The sequence below is a fragment of the Chelonia mydas genome, chromosome 4 (genome assembly GCF_015237465.2).
Source record: "Chelonia mydas isolate rCheMyd1 chromosome 4, rCheMyd1.pri.v2, whole genome shotgun sequence".
In the NCBI taxonomy this organism is placed as follows: Eukaryota; Metazoa; Chordata; order Testudines; family Cheloniidae; genus Chelonia; species Chelonia mydas.
Window position 1 is genome coordinate 120784173 of NC_057852.1, and position 25002 is coordinate 120809174.

Below are 25002 nucleotides of genomic sequence, written 5' to 3' on the forward strand. Positions count from 1 at the left end.
ACACCACAAAAAAATCTTCTAAAAAACCGGTAAAAGGAAATATTTTCTTCACATAATGCATTAATAGCGTGTGGAACTCATTACCAAGATATCACTGAGGCCAAGAATTTAATAGGATTCAAAAAGGGATTAGACATTTATATGGATAACAAGAATATCCAGAATCATAATAGTAAATATTTTAAAATAAACAAAAGTGTAGGAAAGTATGCAAACCCTCATGCTTCAGTTCTTAAGTCAGCCTCTAACTATTGATGGTTAGGAAGAACTTTTCCTGAGAGCTGGCTCTCCCATAACCAGCTACTGCTGGGTTTCTTGCACCTTCTCTGAAGCATCTGACACAGGCCACTCTTAGTGTCATGATACAGATGGACCACTAGTCTGTTCCAATATAGTAGCTCTTATGTTCTCCTTCACCAGTCAGAAGCTCCACCATTCTGGCTTCCCCATGCACACAAGGTGCTCACATACTGCGGTCATGAGCACAAACCAACTATCTGTCAAAATAAATATGCATTTTTAAAAAATGGCTATCCTAGCATATCATCCATCCTTTTCAGCCTCCCTTCACTCTACTCAAGGAATACCAACAGCAAGACATCCTCATTTGTACTAAATTAATTATAACGGGACAAACTCAACCCTCCGATGTGCCTGTGACATTTCTACTGAAGTCAATGGGAGTCACTCATGTGTATCCAAGGAAAGAATCTGGTCCACTGAAAGACAATGCTTGATGGTCTATATGTTTCAATGTTTTCCTGTTCCAGACATGGTTTTTAAGGAGGGGAGAGGTTGCCATCTACTGAATCTTTCAACATACCCATAAAACAGCACAAATGTCATTATCCCAAAAAGAAATAGGCTGCAATTCACAACTATTCTTACATCCTTACGTCATTTAAATTAATGGTGTTAAATACGGTACTTAAGTCTTTGTTAGCATCTGCTCAGTATTAGGTATTTACCTTTAGTCCACCACAGATCGGACAAGCTGAAAAGAGAGCTCTTGTCATCCCAGGGTGGGGGCTATATATTTCACAGGGGTCAGCTGGGACTCCACTAGGTGGTGCCAGCTCACTACTTTTGGAGTCTAACACCTGTCCTTGTGGTTTTACATCTGACCACCTCGAAACAAAATCCACATATGTCTCATCACTTGAGTCTTTGGTGCTTTCTGGGAGTAAGGACGCATGTCTCCCCCTGTCTTGGCTCTGCTCAGGTGCCATCCGTGTTTCCGAGTGTGGTACCAGCACCTTAGGGTCACTAATGCCTTGAGGTGCTGGGTCCTGGTCCTTTGGTTGGGTGGAATCCGCACTCTTGTGTTGTACGTCTATAGCAGCTGCCTGTAATAAACTCCTGGGTGTGTCATAAATATGTCTGACAGGGCTAGGAACCTGATATTCTGAGCCCAAGCTCCTCTGGGGTTCACTGTGCAGGCAAGTACATAAATTCTGATCTGAAGGAAGGTTCAATGGCAGGCTAAGCAATGATCCAAACTCATCACCAGGGCAAATATCCAGACTCCCAGCATAGGAAGAGAAACTTCCAGAGTAAGAAGAGTGACTACCAGTAGCTATCCCACTGTCAGAAGAACTCTGACGACCTATTTCCTGTAGCTGTCTAGACCGAAGAGGCTTAGGAGGTGGTTTGGTGGTGCCACGTGCCCCTTCTGCAAGCGTTTTTTCTTCCCCAAAATGAATGCCCTTTGCAGGTACCAGTCCATGACTCTCTTGAGAAGTGCTGGCCGAAGACTGTTCAGGCCAAATTGTTAACCTACTCCCAACACTAGTGTCCGAGTGGCTGGTATCTGAAGACGAACTTGACAGGCTTCTATCATCTCCTGGAATAAAAGAAACTAGATCAACCCATGTTCAAAATATAATTAAACTAAAAGCAAGGAAAGGACAAATAAGCAGAGAGGACCATGGAATTCTATCTGTCTCAGGGGAGGGCTGGTTCTGCCATATTAACAGAGTGCATCAGACGTTCGTGGTAAACCCTGGATTTGTGCTGGAAATGGCCCACCTTGATTATCATACACATTGTAAGGAGAGTGGTCACTTTAGATAAGCTATTACCAGCAGGAGAGTGGGGTGGGAGGAGGTATTTTTTCATGCTTTGTGTGTATATAAAAAGATCTTCTACACTTTCCACAGTATGCATCCGATGAAGTGAGCTGTAGCTCACGAAAGCTTGTGCTCAAATAAATTGGTTAGTCTCTAAGGTGCCACAAGTACTTCTTTTCTTTATTCTATTCTCAGTTACAATGGTAACCTCATTGGACTCTGTGGTGTCACTTTGGATTTGCACGGATGCAAAGGAAATCAAAATATAGCCCCCTAAATCTAACCTTTTTTTCCCCACTACGTTCATTGACTCTTGACTGTTGTTTTTCATGTTCTTTGGCTCCAGATGGGAAGATCTAGTTTTATTACCAGAAGGTATACAATAAGTAAAAATCAGAACAATAAATCCAGAGCATAGCACAAGAAATACACCCTGGAACGTGTGAATCTATTTACAAAGAAGATTTTTACTGAGGACAAAGAAAGTTATAATGGTTATTGGCTTTTAAAAATATTTGGAAGTAAATGTATATTTAGAAACACTAAGCACCAAATTATGCCTCCACATGTAAATGTCTTTAAGATTGACATGCATACACGCTCCCAAAGACACAGAAAAAGGAAGGGTTTAATGTCAAAGGACAGGAAACCAGGGTTCTGTTCCTCACCCTGCCAGAGATTTGCTGTGTGACTTATGCAAGTCACTTCATGCCATAGGCCTTAATTCAGCAAGGTACTTAATCACGTATCTGACTTCAACGAGACTGCTCACTTCAATGTGACTACTCACACGCTTAAAGTTATGCACATGCTTACGTACCTTCCTGACTTGGGGCTCTGGAGCCTGATCCAAAACCCACTGAAGACAACAGAAATAGTCCCACGGACTTCAGTGGACTTTTGATCATGCCCTTAAAGCAAAGGGAGCTAAGAGAGCGACCTTGTCCAATACATTTGGAAGGCTCAATATTTTAAAAAGCTATGGTTTCCTTATGTCAAAAGCCTCAAGAAAAAGACCATTGAAATAAAATCCAGACTTGTATCATAGCTTGATCATAGGCATTTCTTACCTCCACTGCCCTGGCGACTTGAATGGGATAGTAGGCTCAGACGCTTTTCTAATTGCAAAGCTTCGTGGGCCACTCTCTCCTCCATGTAGGCTGGATTTGTGCTTGGATCTTTAAGAAAGGAACAAATGGGTAAGTTTTTGAAAAAGGCTGTGAAACTACTGAGAGAAAAACAACAAAATGTTATACTGCATCTTCTACTGTAGGGCTTTAGCAAACCTTGTCATGTGTTTGCATAGGCTACCTTCCTAAGTAAAACCTCACTGACAAACTTTTTATCTTGTTACTTCCCCTCTCCAAAAGGTGATAGGATATGGGACAAGCGACCTTTAAGCCTGACCTGGAGAGGCACTGAGCAATCAGCAGGAGTTCTGTGTGCCCAGTACCTTTCAGGATCTAACCTAAAGTCAGCAAAAGTAGTAACTAGGGGACTGATCCTGAAAGGTACTGCACTGGAATCAAGGGCAGTTGAGTGCCCAGATGAGAACCTAGATCTGGGGGATTAAGAAGAGAGTATGTGACCTTTAAAATTAAGGGTGAAATCCTGGCCTCACTGAAGTCAATGGGAGTTTTGCCATTAACTTCAGTGGGGGCTGGGTTTTCACTCTGAGAGTTTCTGGTGTGGATTTATAAACTAATTCCAAGACAGTAATATTTTTGCTACCATACAAGTTAGAATAATAGAAATACGAGGCTGGAAGGGACTTCAAGAGGTCATCTGGGCCAGCTATTTAAAAGGATACCCAGCATATGTGTTTTTTTAAAACCTTGTAAAAATTAGACGGAGAAAAGGTCAATTAGACCTTGCCTATAAAGGACTATTGCTTATATGCTTATAGTATATTTTCTACTGGTTTAGCCAGTCTAGCTCAATGAAATGTCACAATGAAAGAGGATCCCACCACCTCCTGTGGTGGGGGAGAAGGTATTGAACACTTCACAAACTTGAGTGTACACCTTCCTCGGAAAACATGCCATTCTTCTCTGTATCGCTTCATTTTCCAGCCACGCATGATAAAACCAGATGTTGGTAGCAATCATTATTATATTCTTCAGAATAATTTGACAAGATTACTGTAAACATCTTAAAAATGTACGGCATGTTTAACAGCTGCAGTGTATATGGGCTGCTAACTCATTCTCATAGAAGTTTCAGTTGGTCTCATAATTACACAGGAAAAGAAGCAAATGTGAGATACAATACAGATTAGCTTTGGCACAGCTGCAGTTACCACATTCCTGCTCACACTGATAGTCACAGCATCTGTAACAAATATATACGGAATGATTTAACAAGAGAGGAAGGATAAACAGAGAAATACATTGCTGTTCATGGGCTGGTTGAGATTATGAACAATTTCTAACTGTGGAAACCAAGATTTCCATGTTTTTACATTGTGTTTCTCCATTCTCAAAGACTTGGGCTTGGTTCATTCCTACAATGCAGATGCATCAATGGAGACATTCACAACCATGTGACAGCTATTGCTGGCCACCTTTGGAGACAGTAGGCTTAGCAATTCAGCCAGGTTTGTATAGGACCAGCCAAGGATATCCAGGAGATCATAGAGACGTAGGACTGGAAGGGACCTGGAGAGATCGTCTAGTCCAGTCCCCTGCACTCATGGCACTATCAAGTATTATCTTCTAGACCATCCCTGACAAGTGTTTGTTTAACCTGCTCTTAAAAATCTCCAGTGATGGAGATTCCACAACCTCCCTGGGCAATTTATTCCAGTGTTTAACCACCATGACAGGAAGTTTTTCCTAATGTCTAACCTTAACCACCCCTGTTGCAATTGAAGTCCACTGCTTCTTGTCCTATCCTCAGAGGTTAAGGAGAACAATTTTTATTCCCCTCCTTGTAACAACCTTTTAAGTACTTGAATGAGCTCAATCAAAATATCTCACAGATCCCTTGCCCTGACCCTCACCACTGACTTTCTGGGCTGCATCAGCTGGCCCTAAGCCCTTTAGTGGAGAAGAGGTTACAGTCACAGCGCACTCTTTGCTTTCCTCCCCATCTAGGTGGGCTTTTCATTTCTGCAGATCAGTAGCCTGGTTACCACTGACAGAATGAATTGGGTATACTAGGTAGGTATAGGTATTAGTATATATAACTAATATAGGTATTAGTTATAGATACTTATATTGAACATTAAAGCTGCTCTGCAAGGGACAGGGCTTAAAGTGTTCTCAAAGAAATGCTGGGTCTGTCAATGATCATGACTGGAACAAAGTCAGCGTCACTCCCATTTCACAACTCCAGGCCATCCTGAGGCCCACTGACTTTATAACCCTCTTTGCTAGTGACATGTCTCAGAGACATCACCAAAGCCTTTTTTTTTTTTTTGAAGGCTGGGTCTGTGACCCCACCCTCATCCCCCTGCAACCCAACCCATTTTAGGCATAGATTAGGACCAAATCCTGCACATCCTTACTTAAGCAAAACTCCAGTTGCGTACAGTGGGAACCTTTCTAGTGTAAATTGCAAGATTTCTCCATCAGTCCGCATGGCTCAACTCAGACATATCTAAACAAGGAGTTGGCTCTTTGTATACCAGGTTGCAAATTGCTGCTTGTATCTGTCCACGACCTGAGGGTGCAGAGCTGTTAGCTGTAACGCCCCTCCATTTTGGCATGCTCTTCATGCTGTGGTTTCTTCTGCTGTCTCTATTCAAGTGCTCTCACATCCAAAAGGGGATGTAGTTCAGCAGAGATAAGTTTTACAAAGCACTTCAAGTGCAAGACTGGTATAGTGAGTGAGTGAACAAAACCAGACTGAATCTATATGAAAGAACTGATTAAGATGGGCTAGGAGGAAACGTGGGTTAAAGTGTATTAAAGCTTCTGATCTCCAGAGAATTGTTTGTTTGTTTTTTTAAAAATACTGGTTTAGGTCACAAGTCAAAATGGGTTGGTGGTGTCATCCTACACCCCATTTGTGCACAATACAAAACCACTAAACAATGTGTAATAACTTGCCATGACAGGCAGTCTCTGCTCCAGAGAATCCCAGGACAGCGATAGGATGACCGGTCTGGACATAGCTGTCTGAGGAAGTTTTTACAGCATCTTCCCACGCAACATCTTATTAGAGCTCTAGCCAGAGAATCATTTCACGAACACTAGCACTCTTTCCCCCCCCCCCGCACCAGGTTTTCCATACACCTGAGCCCATAGTATCTAAGCACTTAGATTCATGCAAACATTCAAATTAAGAAAAATACTTCATCATTTCCAAACAGAAATGGATCTCCTTGTGTAACGAAAGCTGCGCATCAGCTGCTGAAATCTTCCCCTGGCCCTACTTTCCTGGTCAATTAGCAGGGGGTTATGTGAAGGTTGAATTGCCTGAGATACCTATGATGGAGGGATTTTATTTTTATCATGAGCGTTGGTGGGTATTCATTAGAACCAGCTGAGCAGTCCATTGTGGGATATTTTGAATACTTTCATACTGTGACATTTTATTCATGTATTTAAAAGCTCCAAGAGCATGGAATGAGCACTATGTAGAATCACAGAAATGTAGGATTGCCAGGGACCTCAAGAGGTCATCTGGTCCAGCTCCCTGCACTGAGGTGGGACCAAGTAAACCTAGACCATCCTTGAGAGGTGTTTGCCCAACCTGGTCTTAAAAACCTCCAAAGATGGGGATTCCACAAACTCCCTTGGAAGCCTATTCCAGGATTCAATTTGTGATCCACTATAACCCCCAGATCCTTTTCAGCTATATTACTACCGAGACAGTTACTCCCCGTTATGCATTTGATTTTTCCTTCCTAACTTCAGTACTTTGCACTTGTCTCTACTGAATTTTTTATTTTGTTGATTTCAGACTAATTCTCCAATTTATCAAGGTTGTTTTGACTTCTAACCCTCTCCTCCAAAGTGTTTGCAATGCCTCACAGCTTGGTGTCATCAGCAAATGTTATAAGCATACTCTCCACCCCATTATCCAAGTCATTAATGAAAATATTGAGGAGTACTGGACCCAGGACTGACTCCTGTTGGACCCTACCAGCTATGGGAACCATTGATAACTACTCTTTGACTGTGGCCTTTCAAGCAGATGTGCACACCCTTTATAGTAATTTTATTTAGACCACATTTCCCTAGTTTGCTTAGGAGAAGGTCATGGGGCACTGTGTCAAAAGCCTTAATAAAATCAATTATTTTAAAATTAGTCATTTATTTTGATCCATAAAAGATGTATCCGTAACTTTTTGAGATGTCCTTGCATTATAGGTGCCACAGAAATGTATTACTGTGTTATGTTACATTGTTTTACAAAAATCAGTCAAGGATGGAGCAGCAGCCTTCATCTCTGCATTTCCTTCCTTTGCATGTGTCAGTCAGATCCTTGCTGTTACAAGTGTAGGGTGATCTTACACCTGGTTCAGCCCCTTTACACCATGTAAAAAGGGACAGAGAGTGTAAATGGGACCTAAGAAGCTCCATGTCTGATTGAAGGAGGATTCCCTCAGCACAGGCACCGTGGACAACAGCCATAAAGCTAACAACCATAAGCCCATGCACATCATCACTCACGATCCCTGATACAGTAAGTGTACCAAGGGCATGCTGAAATGGGGCCGTAACACTGCAGACATTCCAGTTATAGGGCAGCCTGGGGATGCTGCTGCAATTTAAAATGCTGCAGGATCAAGATCTTTGACTGTAACATCTTCATGGTTGGGGTTGTGTCTTTAATGCTCACATGTTGCTCCATCAACAATACTGTATGTAATAATAATTAATAATAAATGTGAACTATCACATCTTTTCCTTCTAAATTTTATTTTGGATTGATGTATAATGGGTTAATTATTACAGAGATGTGTGTATTTGTTTGAATGATCCATTCCAAAGCATCACGGTGGTTACTCAAATGTAGAACAACTTTCATATACACCAGATTTCTTAAAGTATGCATATTAGAAAAGAAAGCATGGATCAGGAAAATACTTTTGTACCAAAAGTTCATTACATTTTCTACACAACTGAACTATACTTTTCAAAACTGAATACCTAAACTACCCGTGCAAATCCTGCATTTGAGCAAACAAGTATGCACCTAAACATATAATGGCCACGTCTGCGTAGCTATGTGCCCAGTTATGCATGCAATTAAGGCTACCACCTTTGGAAATTGGATGTTTTTTTAATTAGACAAATTATCACTATTGTGAATAAAAACAAGAGAATATGCTAGTTTTCCAATTTATACTTTCCCCTGTGCCCCTACAGTTTCTTAGTGTTAATATTTAATAATGACAGAGCACCACTTAGCAAAGATGCTCTGTGAACTTTGCACATAAAAGGCTACGAGAGGTGTACATCATCATTTCCTCCTATCCATAGACATACTGGAAGGAAGCTTGGGGAAGCTGACTTGCTGCTTCCCCAGTCTATACCTATTCTGTGGATAGCGGAAAATTCAATCTGACTCCTTTCACTGCACTAAATTCTCTCTCTCTTCGCAAAAACGCCTTTGTTACATTAAGCAAACATTACGGACCCTTTTCCTTCTTGAAGCTGTCAAGGAGGCATGTCTCTAAGTTCCAAGTAGTCAGAGAGGGGTGGTCAAAGGCAAAAATTCAAAATCCATCAGCAAATTGTGGAGAGAAATTCTAGTTCATACTTAAACTTCTAAACCAACCAAATTACGTCATTCAGAAGATTTCATAAATAAAGCCCCAAGAAAGAATGTATTAACATGACTTTGCATTAATTAATGTAAATGTAAATAATATTAATAACTTGCGTATTTCTGAGTATAATCCACTACAAGGAAGTTTAGATCTAGTTAGCTAAAGTGCAGGGCTGATTTATCTATTTAACATATTCCTTTCAACAGACTGGGTGGATTTTGATACTCTTGCCAGATACAGTATGCAGCTGCTGGCAACCTGACCTTTTCAAGTAATACAGTACATTCTGTGTAATAGAATACTTGATAAGGAAAACTAGTCTGCACATGAATCTCCAGCACTATACAGAAGTTAGGATAGGTTGTGTCATTTTAACACACGTCTTAAACTTTTGAATGGCACCTGATAAACACAAGTCTGAAATGCAATTGCATGCAAAGATATGCCTCTCACAATAATACAAGCTAGTCAGGTCACCTTTTTTTAATTTGCTTTCCATATGTCCACATACAGTCGTCCGTATATTGTTCTGCCATTCACTACTGATTACAGCCATGTACGTTTTCCAATCTACTATGACAATATTACATGTATCTGTGAAGCATTCAAAATTCATAGGTGGGAGAATAAATTTTAAAACCATATATTGGCTGCGGCTGACGATGAAGCCGTAGAAAAATCTATAGATGCATTTTTTGGAACATTAGATGGATATATTAGCTGAAGTGTTGATGTGGGAGGTGAAGATATAAGAATGCTAGATCACAATTTGATTTCTGTACAGGAATGATGACAGTGGAAAGCTAGGAAAATCAGGGAAAAGACAGAAAAACGGCCCACAGATGCTTAGGCATCCAGAGTGATTGATATAGTATAAATCCTGAAACAACAGATAGTTAGAGAACAGAGGGAAGTATACATACATATCTATATCCACAGAGGATTTTTTATACCAAAGTACAATTACGCCCAAGTTTTGGGAGGTAGCAGGCCACTAAAAATATCAAAAAAGTGCCCTGCAGAAAAAAGTTGACACCCCCCCCCCTTTATGGATCCCTAACTAGCGCAATCCAGTGTAGCCCTATTGGCTTCAATGGGACTACACCATTTACACCATGTGAGGGTCTGGCCCTTTTAATTAAAGGGGGAGTTTGGCAGCAGGATGAGCTGCAATGGCAGTGTCTGAATCGATTAGTCAACAAAGCGACGATTTTCTATAACCACATTCAATCTTCAGGGGAAAAAAAAGAAAAAATTGAGAGCGTTTCTGTCACCGTCCCCCATTCTGACACGTTTCAAGTGCCTCAAGAGATCTATGTACTTTTGTTTCCCTCTGTCTGCCCAACATCTTTATCAGCAGGAATATGGCCAGCTCTAAGAATAATGTTTATTAGTGAACCACTGCTGCAGAGCATACAGGAGGAGCTGACACATTCCCTAGTGCTCTGTGTGGGTCGGTGGGGGAGTTTAACAGCAAGAACAACAGACAACGCATCACACTGTCTCTTGTCAGTTTTGATCATTTCACTGGTGGTTTTTATATTATAATTCTTTGATTTGTATTAGCTTAATGAAAAAAGTACCCCATCGTTCACAGATACATATGCTTTGCAATCCTCAGTTCTGGCTGCCTGCATAAGGAGTAGCCAATTCTGATGCTTCAGTAGAAGACAAAACAGCCAAATAAGCTGTAAACGCACCCAAATCAATTCTGCAATGCTATGACATGGGTAAAATACTTCTCCCAGTTCTCATAAGCTCCTGTCTGTCATTAGAGACCCTGATTATTCCTGCTTTCTCGTTTTGCTTCTAGTTCACGTCTTGTAGCTGCACATTTTATTCTCTCACAGAAGAGTATGAACTACACTCTAGACAACAGATAACGGTAGCTGCTGTTCTGTACTTTCTAGACAATAAAAAACTAGCGGGGGAAAACTATTATTTACTCAACCTATTGGATTACCTCTTTCAAATCTGTTCCAATATGGGTCTCGTATGTATTCCTTGCACACTGAAAACTCCCATTAAAGCCAAAGGGAGATTTGGGCATGCAACTAATGCAGAATTGGCTCCTAGACATGTAAAATCCTAATATACTGTACAAAGCCAACACAGGGCCAAATTCTGCTCCCTGTTACACTACTATAAATCTAAAAAACTCCCCTGAAGTTAGTGTCACTCCAGTGGGGCAGGTTAGGATCAATCTGGACTAACAGAGGGCACAGTTTGTCTCAAAATTTATTATAGGCGGCACAGGTAGTGGCAGTTTCCATTATAAGAACCAGTTTTCAGTTGCTGATAAATTTGCCCAACTTAAACAATTCAGGTTGGAATTTACTATCCCAGATGTTTGCCTCAATTTGGAACTTAATGATTATCAATAATTTGTTTGGATTATTTTGTAAAGTTTCAGATAAAATGGTTAAGCTGTTTCCAAGAATGAGATCAGGGGAAAATAGGTTGCTTCGCCCATGTTAAAAAAAAATTCTTACAACCACTTTGTTAAGAAGCTATAGCTGTCTTATCAGTTATCAGCCTCTGAAAATACAGCAGTTCACACGTGCTCAGTAGCGACTTGTTAGAGTTTGACAGCTAAATTCTCTGAAGACTCCATCTACACTGAGCATAGCTGACCCAGGCCTTTCTGCAGTTGCTGTTCCAGGCAGCTAGGGACTGCTCTGACACCAGGCACAGGAATCGAGAACAGGGAAATTATCTTTCTTGTACTCTTAGTGCTCCCCAAGGCAACATGGTGGAGAAGGAGGAAACAGCCTAACTGGAGTGCAGAGGGGTATGAGAAGCAACATGAGGCATAGGAAGAGGTGCAGGGTTAGGGAACAGGGGCTGGAGCTCAAGGGGTAGAAGGGTTAGAAACTGGAGCCAGGAGAGGTGGCCAGAAAATAGGGTCATCATAGTTCTACATGATGGAATTTTTGTTTATAACTTTTAATTTTTTTTTTAAAAAAAAAGGAAATTATATAAAAAAATATGTTAAAAGAATATTAAATTTGCAAAAGTCAAGCACTCAAAAGTTAGAATTAAGGTTTCTTTCTTTAGTAGTCCATTGTCATAATTCTTTATCAAATTGAACCTCTTTTGGAGACCAAATAAGTTTGTATGTAATTAAATAATTTGTTTTTGCCTGTCCATAATAAAAGTCTTTATGTAAATTACAATTTTCTGAGTATACCCTAACTGACAAAATTATAAATCTGAACATCCCAACCACTTTTGTACATGTCAAAAAGACTTAATTATGAATTAACTGTTTGGCATTTTTTAAATGAATTAATGTTTACATTATAAATGCAAAAAACAGCATATAAAATTAGTGAGCTGTTATGAGCCTGATTTGCCTTTCTCTCACTGGTTTTATTTACAGTAGCATGGAAGCATTGATTTCAAGGAAGCAAAAGATTAATCAAGTGCTGTATACAATATGCATCTAATTTTAAAGTGGTAGGACTGAGAGGTTTTTTCTATCTTTCCAAAAATTTCACATCCAAACTACAGGAGAACCTCAGAGTTACGAACACCTCGGGAATGGAGCTTGTTTGTAACTGTGAAATATTCGCAAAAAGAAAAGGAGTACTTGTGGCACCTTAGAGACTAACCAATTTATTTGAGCATAAGCTTTCGTGAGCTACAGCTCACTTCATCGGAAGCTTATGCTCAAATAAATTGGTTAGTCTCTAAGGTGCCACAAGTACTCCTTTTCTTTTTGCTAATATAGACTAACACGGCTGCTACTCTGAAATCTGAAATGTTCGTAACCCTGAAAAAAATGTTATGACTGTTCTTTCAAAAGTTTACAACATTGACTTAATACAGCTTTGAAACTTTACTATGCAGAAGAAAAATGCTGTGTGTCTCTCTCTCTCTCTGCTGCTGCCTGATTGCGTACATCTCATTCCAAATGAGGTGTGTGGTAACTCATGTTTGCAACTCTGAGGTTCTACTGTAAATCTTTTATATCACATTTCAACACAAGAGATTGGTTTGTTTGCATGTTTACAGCAATGATAAAAATCCTGTAAAATTATTCTTATCATGAAAGCCATTAAATACCCCTCACTATGGAAGTGCAAACATTTGCTAAAAATGTGAAAGCCCCCTCCTCCACCATTTTAAAAGTTTCCTCCTTCACCACAGACACTGCACAGCTATTGTTCTACAAGCTCATCTTCCACCTTCCTGCCCTGCTTGACATACTCCTTCTAACTGCGTATTACATTTCCTCACCTACTAAAACCAAAAGGTGATAGACCTCCCGCAAGATCACATCTAATTTCTCTCTGAACATTACAGTGCATGCAGCATATACCACAAAACAGAAAAAGGAATTTAATCCTTACTCACCAGAGAAGAGCCTGAACTGCAAGATTGAGATCAGGATGAACGGGCCTGGTCCAAAGCACTAGAAGTTCATTGGGAGTTTTTCCAATGATTTCAGTGGGCTTTGGAATGGGCTTGAGAGGTCATCTAGCCCCAAAATTAGTATTCTAGGGGTTTGGCTCAGCAAAATTTTCAATATTGCAACCAGCAGCCTGATTTAGATATGGATCTAGGTTCAAACTGGGACTATTCAAACTGCAGATTTGGTTTGGGCCCATCCCTATTCAGAATATTATATTTTGGTACAGTTAGATAAGACCAGGCAAAGGCCAGCAGCAGCAGAAATATGAATGAGCTAGAGCAGCAAGGGAATCTGGGACATTCAACTGATAAATCTGTAATGTGACATTTCAGAATGAAAATCACTTTGCACTGTCCATGCCCAGCAAGTGTCTGCAAGCTGTAATTCCAATCTGAGCAATAAGTGCTAGACATGGCAAGTTCCTACTTTGCACGGTTACTCTATACTTCCTATATTAACCTGGTAGGACTGGACGCAACCCAAAAGGGCCTTTCGTCGGGGAGATGCCACGAACGATACAGTCGAACAGAAAGCTGATCTGCTCTCCTTCGGCACAAGAAAGGAAAAAAACACCAGCCCCTGAAAGAAAGCACAACATTAATACAGACTTTTCATCTGCACGCATAACAGAAACAAAGATTAAACATTTATATGTGATGATCAAAAGAATGTTGTGTGCTAGTCATGAAAGAAATCAGTGAGATATATTCTGAGCAAAAAAATAAAAGGAACAAATTTAATGGCAACACATTTTGATCCGAGAAACTGTAAGCAGCAGACTCAATCACTTCTACCTTCTCAGTTAGGTTTCTGAGAGTCATGCAACCAAAAACAAATTAAACCAAGTCAAAATACAAGCGGTGGAAAACAACAGCTGCCTGTTTCTTATATTCTTATTTATACATCAACTTTCTCAGGTCAGAGCTGCATCAGTCATCTGCTTTAGAATTTAGGAGATTTGTTTACATATCAAGTATTTACTGTAGAAATCTAAGTCGTAGTTAGAGATGGGGCTGAGCAGTAAATTTCAGACCTGAACCTCTCCCAAGTTTAGGAGTGTTTGGATTTGGAACATAGGAATTGCCATGCTGGGTCAGAACCAAGATCCATCTAGTCCAGTATCATATCTCCAATAATGACCAGTACCAGCTACTTCAGAGGAAAGTGAAAGGACCCCACAGTAAGCAAATGTGGGATAATCTGCTCCCCCACATTAGGTCTCAACCTGACCTCTAATAGTTAGAGATGGCTTAAGTACCGAAGCATGGAGGTTAAACCTCCCTTCTTAAATTTTTGCTAGCATTAAGGTTTGATTAAACTGAACTGAGACAGGCCTGAGTCTTGAAGCTCAGGTATGAATTTTCCCATAGTTTAAGGGGTGCTTTTTAAGTTATATACACAACACCCAGATATTGTGATGATTGGTGAGCTATGAATACCGATAGACAAACAGATATGTTCACCGTTCTTCAGGCCCAAAACTGACCACAATCAAAGTGCAACTCAAATGCCTGTAACTGCTGGTGGTTCAAGGGCAGAAATTGGAAGACACTCAGTACGTGTTGAGTCAGCCACGAAGGAGCAGGCTGCAGTGTGGTCTGCTCAAATGTCTGGGCTGCAACCTGCCCCTGCACTTGTTGCTGTTTAGAATTCCACTGTCTGAGATCTATAAATACACAGAAGACTTGTGGCTTTAATGAAACAATGTTTTCATTTTAAAAAGTTCAGAAAACAATAAAAGGGTACAGGACATTTCTTTACTGATTATGGTTGAATCCAGTGAAGTCAATGACAAACTCCCATTGGGCCAAATTCTCTTTTCAGTGACGCCAGTGTATAGCCAAAGTAACTCCATTGAAATTAGTTAAGTTACTCCACATTCAGCCCATCTTAATTAAGAGCAGAACCTAACCTATTATTTTCAAATGGATCAGGACTTGGTCCTCAAAGGGTTATTTTTCTGCACAGTATTATAAGCTAAGAATTCTTTTACCCATTTTCCTGCGTACCCAAACAACTAGTATCAGTTCTGTGTGCCTATTATTAACAGAATGTAAGGTGATCCCATGAGTTGTCATCAGATCTTTACCCTTCATTCTGTTCTCGTATTTTGCTTTCCATTCATTAAGAATAGCACTCAGCAAACTCAGAATGAGAATCATAAATAAGTAAATACAAATAAGCAAGCTTTGAGCTGCGTGTTGTGCAGAGGCTAGATAGCTCAGGGATTGCAGATGCCACACAGAATCCTTTACTTCTAGGTTGCCAGTATAAATCCAACTCAGGTCAGACATAACCAAAAAATTATCTTCTGTTGCTGGTTTTTTGCTGATCTCAGTCCAGTTCCCACTGGACAAGTGCCCACATCAGAAAAGGCTCTGCCATGACTGACAACCTCAGCAGAGACAACAATGACTGAACGGGCATCAAGACTGAACTTATTGTATGCACCACCATGAAGTGTTCCTGCAAGTTGGATTTGAGACACAATAGAAGGGCAACGTGTGGAAGTTTGTGCCCTGCAGTATGGATAAACAGAAGATTTCAGCCATTATCCTCCCTGTGACACAGGCCCGTAATCTGGGCATAATCTTTGACTTGGCCCTCTTGACACCCTTTCAGCCTGTATGTAAATCCTGTCACCTCTTGCCACAGAACATGCTCTTGTCCAAGCCCTCATCATCTCATACCACAGCTACTGTCATTTCCTTCGTTCTGGCCTTGCCTCCTCCTTCCTTGCCCCACTCAAGTCCGTTCAAAACACTGCTGCTAGAATCATCTTCCTGACTTGTTGCTCTGGGATGCTACCCCTGATAGTGCCCCTCCATGGGCTCGCACTTCCCCATCACAATAAACAAAACACCTCTGTACTCATCTTCAAGGCCCTTCACCTTTTAGTGCCATCCTGCCTATGAGATCTAGTACATAAGAACATAAGTAAGTATTCTATGGCAACATCGTCCTCCATCTTTGTTCAACAGCAGCCTTTAATAGCTGTTAGTGCACATCTCGCTCAAGCACTTTTGTGTTTTCACCCATGCTGCGCCTTAGATATGGGATCTTAAATAAAGATTTCATTGTCTCTTTAAGGCACTGGCCTCTATGTGGGTTATGCAGAGTCGTACCGGGGGGATGTATTGTGCTTCAGGGAGGAGGGGAAGCTCACCTTCAGGGGTTGCACTCTCCCCCTTGCATGCTAGTCCTGCTGTATGCAAGCTTTGGGTGGGATTCAGGTGAGAATACTCCTTGCTTCCAAGGTCCTGTAGTGGCACCAAATTTTGTATAAAGGGGGTCAAATAAGGTGTCTAAGACAAGGTTATGTTTTGCTGGTTATGATTATGCTATCTATATGCATGGATCATTTTTGTATTTAAAGTTATAAGTATTGGCTCTATACCAGGGGTGGGCAAACTTTTCGGCCTGAGGGCCACATTGGGGTTGTGCAACTGTATGGAGGGCAGGGTAGGGAAGGCTGTGCGTCCCCAAACAGCCTGGCCCCTGGCCCCTATCTGCCCCCTCCCACTTCCCACCCCCTGACTGCCCCCCTCAGAACCTCCAACCCCTATCCAACCCCCCTGCTCCATGTTCCCTGACAGCCCCCCTGGGACTTCCACCCCCTATTCAACCCCCCTCTGCTCCTTGTCCCTTGACCACCCCCACCCGGGACCCCCCGCCCCTAACTACCCCATGGGATCCCACCCCCTTATCCAGCCCCCCCTGCTCCCTGTCCGCCCTCCAGACCCCTATCCACACCCCTGCCCCATGACAGGGCCCCTGGGACTTCCACTCCCAACCCTCCCTGTTCCCCATCCCCTGACCCCCCCCCCCAAGTACCTCCTCCCCATCCAACCGCCCCCTGCTCCCTGACTGCCCCCCAGGACTCCCTGCTCCCTTACCCAACCCCCCGTTCCCTACCCTCTTACCAGCAGCAGGAGCTCGCAGCCGCGCCACCCAGCCAGAGCCAGCCACGATCCCCATGCTGCCCAGTAGGAGCGGTGCGCCAGAGCACTGTCTGCTCGGCGGCATGGCTGCGGGGGAAGGTGGACAGTGCGGGAGGGGCCAGGGACTAGCCTCCCCAGCCGGGAGCTCAGGGGCCGGACAGGACGGTCCCGCGGGCCGGATGTGGCCACGGGCCATAGTTTGCCCACATCTGCTCTATACGGTCTGTACTTCAAACTTGTGCTATGCTTCTGGGTGACACCCCAGACAAGTCGGTGTCAGCTCTGCCTAGCCTGCTTGATGGCCCATTAAGGGCCATCAGCTATACAACTGACCCACTGAGAGAAGGCAGACACGCCTTGTGACTCAGCAAGGTATACAGGGACATGCCTACGGACAGAACTCTGAAGTTTTTCCAGGCCATGTGATGGATAGCTTGTCTGTGGGACAAAGAAAGAAAGACCACATGGCAAGAGAATATAAAAAGCTGCTGCAGCTCCTCCATCTTGTCTTCAACCCTGCTTCATACCTTGGGAGGAACTTTGCTACACTGAAGCTTTGAACAAAGGACTGATGACCCATCCCAGCTGTGGATGTTTGTACTCCAGAGACTTGATCTGAACCTGCAGTTTATTGTATCGCTGCAAGCCTGAACCAAGAACTTTGCCATTACTGTATGTAATTGATTCCATTTAACCAATTCTAGCTCTCTTCTATATCTTTTTCCATTTATGAATAAACCTTTAGATTTTAGATTCTAAAGGATTGGCAGCAATGTGATTTGTGGGTAAGATCTGATTTGTATATTGACCTGGATCTGGGGCTTGGTCCTTTGGGATCGAGAGAACCTTTTTTCTTTCACTGGGGTATTGGTTTTCATAACCATTCGTCCCCATAACGAGTGGCACTGGTGGGGATACTGGGAAACTGGAGTGTCTAAGGGAATTGCTTGTGTGACTTGTGGTTAGACAGTGGGGTAAAACCAAAGTCCTCTCTGTCTGTCTGGTTTGGTTTGTCTTAGAGGTGGAAAAATCCCAGCCTTGGGCTGTAACTGCCAGGCTTTAAGCAATTTGTCCTGAATTGTCACTCTCAGTTGGGTCCCGCCAGAACCAGCATCGCTACAAGGGGGTCAGACAATTATTTAATGATGGTAGATGTTGAGATTCAAAAAGTTAAGCTTTATAACCGTTAAAACACAAATGGCCAACATCACACATCAAAATATACAAAGTCAATAACCTTAAATCAAACTCTAGGAAGTTCTCAAGCAGCACTTTTCTTACTTTGCCGATCTGTACATTTCTATTATTTTTGAGGGAAATATTTTTGTTGGTTTGTGAATGTACAATGAAATCGATGTTACCAACATTTACCAATCGAAATCTAATCCTTTCAAGCCTAATTATATACAAATACCTCACCTCCAAACAGGCAATTTCTCAAGATACAAAAAATTTTGCATGGTCAAACTTATTAACACTTTGCTAGAATACGAAATTAAATAATAATAATGTGGTCAGTTTGTCAAAAAGATGAAAAATGTCCAAGAAGTCTAACTTACAGAGCAGCCTAAATTCTGAGTAAGTGAACACTTCACTGCTATTCATCATTAGGCTCTCGCATGTCTCAGACACCTTAGTCATGCCTTAGGTTAGATAAATATTAATACACTAACATTGTCTAAATAACATGAAGGTTGATATGCAGACTAAAGATGTGAAGGCAGGCCAAAGTCAAAGCTGATTTACTCTGTGCTACTCAGTGGCATAACAAGATTGCCAGTGACGGGCATAGTCTGATTGTAGATTCAGTTTATCTTAAGCACCTCACCAGAGGTTGATTCAGGTGGCACTCAATTTGAAAAGAGGCCACATCCTTTTGGGCTTTGCCACACTGATGAACCTCAACAAATTTTATTTGTTTAGTGATCCCATTGCATGTCTCTGACTGCATGTATACAGATACAGAATCAGACATCAAAATCAGTCAGGGGAGACTGAAACACACTCTTGTCATGTCTGCTGAAAGGTGCTAACGCCTGCCCTCAAGACTGTTGGATACTAGGTAAATCACTGAATAAAATAAAGGGGCATGCCTAAGAGCAGACACAACTGAGACTCTTTTGTAGTAAAAAAGCTGGACACAAAGTAGGGGGTTGATGCAGGAAGCCAGAGAACAAGCCTGTCTGAGCGAGAGAGTGGCGCTAACGGGGCACTAATTAGATTCCAAAAGCAGGGGCTAGGTATTGGTTCCAAGCTGTGAGAGTGAGCAGAATCAGTGTGACCCCAAAAATAAAGCAGAGCTGGAGGGACAGCCATGCAGGGGACATGAAGTCCCTTCCTATCCTACACTTCTATGATTTTATGATTTCTTGGGCACAAGGCTGGAGTGTCTGTCTTGGGATTTCTACAGAAGCCCGGATGATGTAAGTTCCTACTGCAGTTCAGGGAAACAGATCTCTAACGTGTATATTTCTGTAGCTAAAACAGAAGAGACCAAGGATTACTCTAACTCTGTGCCACCGATTTCTCATCCTAACGCAATCACCGCAAAATGGTCCAGAATACTGGCTTTCCACTTGGCCAAAGGAGCAAACAACAAGAACTACAGAGGGTGAAATTCACCACTCCGCTTACAGAACGCCAGTAAAAACGCTACAGGTGGGTAATGTACCAGGGGTTAGAGACTAAACTAATCCCACAATCTGAAGACACAATTTGAGTTAATGGGGCGGAACAGTGTCCACTGTCACTCCACACCCACCTGGCCAGGCTTCTGTGCATGGATCCTTGTAAGTGTGGATACAACGCTCCCCCTCTTCCTCACCCTCTGCAAGGTTATCAGATGCTTTAGTGGAGGTTCCTACTGCCTACCCACCAAATACTCCTTCCACTGCCATGCAGGAGTACAACAGGGCTTCCATGACATGGAGGGCCTTCTGAAAGGGGGAGAACTTCCACCAATTGCATAAAATCGGACTCAACAACCTAAAACTTAATTTAAAAATAAATCAATTCCTACCTGTGCTCCTGAGGGCTCCGATACAACAGCTACTAAACAGCCTTATGAAGTCTTACTAGAAGTGAAAGCAATGAATTCAGAGACCCAGTGAGAGAAAAACAGAAGGGCAATCATGTTGGCTTCTGCAGCAAAATAAATATTGATCTATTTTGGTTCTCTTATGTGCCCTTTCACAATACTGTTTGATCCCCTCCCTTAAGAATAAGTGACAACAGTGATCTCTGTCTCTTGCTTTACCAATTAAAGCTAGATTGACAATAGGGAAAATAGTAGTTTATGAGTCCTGGTAAGATGCTACATGGTGGATGGATGGACTTCCAGTGTGTTTCTAAATGTTAAATATGTATATGCAGGTGACTACTACTTATTTATTTCTGGTGTGTTAAATTTCTAATTGAGAAGTTCTCTGCTACTAGAAATTATACAGCTCAGTCGTCCGTTGGAACAGAGTTCACTGCACAAGCATTTGGAAGCTCAGGAATATGTGGTATGCATCACTGTAATACCATGCAGCTGTTTACTAGATTGAAGAGCTCTCTCTTCATGGGTAAGGGACTTAGTGGAAAGCAGCCTGCAGCCAATCATGCAAGACTGAAACACTAAGCCAGTCGTTAGTGACAGTTGGCAGTATGATACTGTACAATCAGTCCCCAAATGTTAAAGAGAAAGTACGATCGGGAAACCGGTGGTGAAACTAAATAATATCTTACTGCACTTTGCTTAGTGTTTTTTTAATTCTACACACAAAACCCCACAGAAGTTGTTCTGTAATCGTACTGTGGAATGGTATGCACCAGCAAACTATTTACATGGAACCCCACAACAAGTAAGACTCTGTGTGTCTGTCTGTGTAGCAGGAAGGTTCATAAGATTTCAGTGAATTTACTACACATGAAAGGTGCCATGTAGACAATCCTGGAGACCGAAGTCCACAGAAAAAGTACCACACCGCAGCAATGCAAGTTTCTTCACACTTTCCCATCAATGTGCCTTAATCCTGACCTTGAAGGACCCCCTGTAGAGATGAGATAGCTCATTCAGGCTGTGTCCTCTCTTTTGAAACTGCATCCATTCAGAATAGGATAGTCAGCTTAACCCAGCTCATATATCCTAGACTTGCATGAAACCTCCAGGGCCCAATCTGCAAAGGGCTAGCCATGGTAAAATGCCTGCAAGTTGGCATGGACACACTATACAAACCAGAATTGCCCAGAAAAGTCTTTAGCCATTACACACAATCTATGCCTCAGTGATCCCCTCCTTAACATTTGTCTTCAAGAAAAGGTCCAGTGACCTCCCCATGCGGGGCTCCTCTGGTTAAATGGCCCCTTCTGCTCTCCCTTGAGCTTTATGGGGGTGCCAGCAGGCTTTTCAAGAGGCACCCACTGTAGTGGAGAAGATAGGAAGCACCCACTTCCCTTCCCCAAAATGTCAGTAAGATAATGGAAAACACTCCTGCTCCCATTGCCAGCCAGCTGCACACACCCTAGCACAGTAGCTGGCATCCTCTTAAGGGTTCTCCACAATTTGTGGTCACTACAAATCTACACTATATTTGAACTAGTCATTACCAAACATGTGAGCAATTCCTTCCCTAGATAATTCTTTCAATGTATTTTGAGTCAAAACACATTTACAAAAAATATTGTGTGTCTGAACTTCAGCTATGGATGGATATTGTGCATGCAGTATCCCTGGCCTGAACGTACACTTGTTTGCAGCTACTGGAAACAGAACAAGAAAGTACTTTCTACTCTCTGGAACTGCAGTACAAAAATAGTGCTGTTAAGGGTAAACAAATCAGAAATTAAGGAAAACTGGGGTTGGGTAGATGTTTTGTTTTGCAACTTTAAGAATAATCAGTTAGTCCCACGGAAATGCTGTTTAATTTAAAATATATTGGCAGAATATTCTTGAATATTGTCCCACTTAGCTGAACTGGGCTTGTAAATCTTCTTCATGCTGGCAATTTAGTTGTGCTAAAGTGGGCTGGGTTCAAACTCCCACCTGAATCAATAATGATCATCGAAGTACACTTGTTTTAGGTTCTTCTATAGCACCTGCCAGCACAGGTTATTAGTGCCTTACCATATCAATTTATCTTCACAAGGGGAAATTATTAGGAGGAAGAAAGGCACAGAGAGTCTGTGGTAATATTCAGACCCTCTGTGTCTCAGGTCTGATGGTAACATCCAGAAATTAACTGTGTTCTCCTGAAAACCTGATGGTCCAGTGCTTTGACCGCAAGACCATCTCCTCCTCCTAATAATGAATATGTTATTGTGGAATCTATTAATAAAACCTTAAACTACCTCTTCCTCCCCAGTCAGAACTATAATCTGAGGGAACAAAGATGGATTAACAAAAAGCAAGACTACATTAGAAGACTCTGCATAACACAGAGCACCATTGTTACGATGACCTAACAATTAATATTAGAATGTAGGACTTATCATAGTAACCCAAACAAAAGCACACTTCCCAATACTCTTCTTAAGGTGAGTTTATGGAGGTTTTGGAGAACACAGGCAGCCAACTTGTGTAAATATACACTTTCAGCTCTTTTTGTAACCAGATTTCTTGTTCTATAAAATTAATATGTCCCTTTAACTGGTTGTCTTCATTAACTAGCCCAGTTTTGATAGTACAGGACAGTAAAGAAGAATAAGGGATGAGGAGATGGAGAGTTAAATATATGCATGAGGATGGTCTCTTCTGTGCCACCATCTTTTCCTACAACAATCGATTAGAGTAACATTCTACATAGGTAGCGATTCAGAAAAGCATCCCTGCTTGGGACAGCACTTAAGCACATTCTTAACTCAGACTTAAAATTAAGCATATGGTTAAATGCTGTTGTGTGTAGGGATGTACTTAAGTGCTGTCCTGAACCAGGGTCTCACTGGGTATGTCTACTCTGCAATTAGACACCCATGGCTGACTTGGGCTCACAGGGCTCAGGCTAAAGGACTGTTTAATTGCAGCATAAACATTTGGGCTCAGGCTGCAGCCCAAGCTCTGGGACCCTCCCCTCCCACAGAGTCCCAGAGCCTGGGCTCTAGCCCAAGCCCAAATGTCTACACTGCAATTAAACAGCCCCTTAGTCCAAGCCACACAAGCCCAAGGTTTTTAATTGCAGTATAGCCACACTGTTGACAATGTTTTGAATGTTGCTAATTGCAGATAATAGAAATATGGCATTTATTTATTTATTTTATTTACAATGGCAGATTTTTTTTTGTGCAACTTATAACAAATGAATGCACAAGTTCTTGCTCTTTAATAGCACATGTACAACTTGCAGACCATGGCACATCTTTCAGTGGGAATTGTGGGCATTCGGGACCTGGATATATCAGCTGCACACTCTTGATAACAGATCAGTGTCCCCCCGCCCTGCCCAGCAAAAACACCAAAATAAAAATATATGCAAATATTACTTTTAAAAATAAAAATGAAAAAAGTCTACAGGGTTCTTCTTAGCCTGGTCTCCCACTGATTATTTTCCAACATATTCAGTAAACATGGATACTGCTCATGGCGCACTCTGCATCAAATGACATACTGCACATTCAGTTACACCAATAAAACTCATACTACATTATGGCTAAAATATACTTTGTGGTTTTTTTTTAACATGGATTACAGAGCCATAGCAACACTAACATTCACAACACCAGACATTGATAAATAGTTGACGACCATCCAGAACTCAGACACTTCACCTGCACAGACTTAACCATGTGTTTAAAGACCATTTTAATCAACATCATATCAAGAAGTATAGCATATCTTCCTGGGTCTGTGAAAATGCCCCTTTCAATAGGGGACAGCAGGCCTATTTCTTTTCTCACTGGTAACAGTTTTACGCTAACTTCAGTGGCAATACTTCTGATTTACCCTGTGTAAGTCGGGAAAATCAAGCCCTTTATGTATCCTAGGACACGTGGCTAAAGGTATAAACACCAATCATTAAACTAAAAGTTTATTTACTATGTGATAGACCCTCCGTAATAAGGACTTTGCTAACTGTGCAAAAAAATTAGTGGCCTATCCCTTTCTTTTGAAAGACTCAAGAGATGATGTAGCAAATTCTATATTGCTGAAATGTCATTCTTGAAAAATAAACTACAACGCGTTTACTTCTACTGTATGAAGTATACACATAAAACTAAACTCCAATTGACAAAAAAGAATACATTACATTTTGAGATGCTTTATATCCTTAAGTTATCATTTTTGTTTATTTTGTTCACTAATTTTCACCATTTTAGTGAGTCTGTATTTTATTGAATAAAGCAATAGTGCATGAAATATATATAGCACAGATTCTTGATTAATAACATCTCATTAAAAAGAAATGTCTGAGCATCTCCCATATATCCTTAGTAATATACTATGACATTAATATACATTTCATTATTCACTACAAACAAACCCACAATATTTGCTAGTTCCTACACATTATATTTAATAAAGTGGACAATAAACTTGTAAGGTCTATACACACTAACACAGTCATGTTTCAACATCAACATATTAAATAACATCACAAAGATCAATCACTCTAACTCTGTCCTTTTCTATCAGTACATCACACTGAGAAAAATACATAGAACTCTTAAATAATGTACCCTGGGACTATATTCCTTTTCAAATTGTAACTAAAGATTATTAAAAAGAAAAAGAGTACTTGTGGCACCTTAGAGACTAACCAATGTATTTGAGCATGAGCTTTCGTGAGCTACAGCTCACTTCATCGCATCCAATGAAGTGAGCTGTAGCTCACGAAAGCTCATGCTCAAATAAATTGGTTAGTCTCTAAGGTGCCA

At 41.4% G+C, this 25002-nt stretch overlaps 1 protein-coding gene across 1 annotated transcript in view; it reads right to left on the minus strand.

The window, feature by feature from the left end:
• The window catches only part of DOK7 (docking protein 7), a 107803-nt gene that overhangs the window by 57479 nt on the left and 25322 nt on the right, over positions 1-25002 (minus strand). The window contains exons 5-7 of the mRNA XM_037898155.2: positions 13670-13789; positions 3140-3247; positions 969-1843 (exon numbers count right to left, since the gene is read on the minus strand). Of these exons, the coding sequence (XP_037754083.2) occupies positions 969-1843; positions 3140-3247; positions 13670-13789 (1103 nt within the window). The remainder of the gene's footprint in view (positions 1-968; positions 1844-3139; positions 3248-13669; positions 13790-25002) is intronic.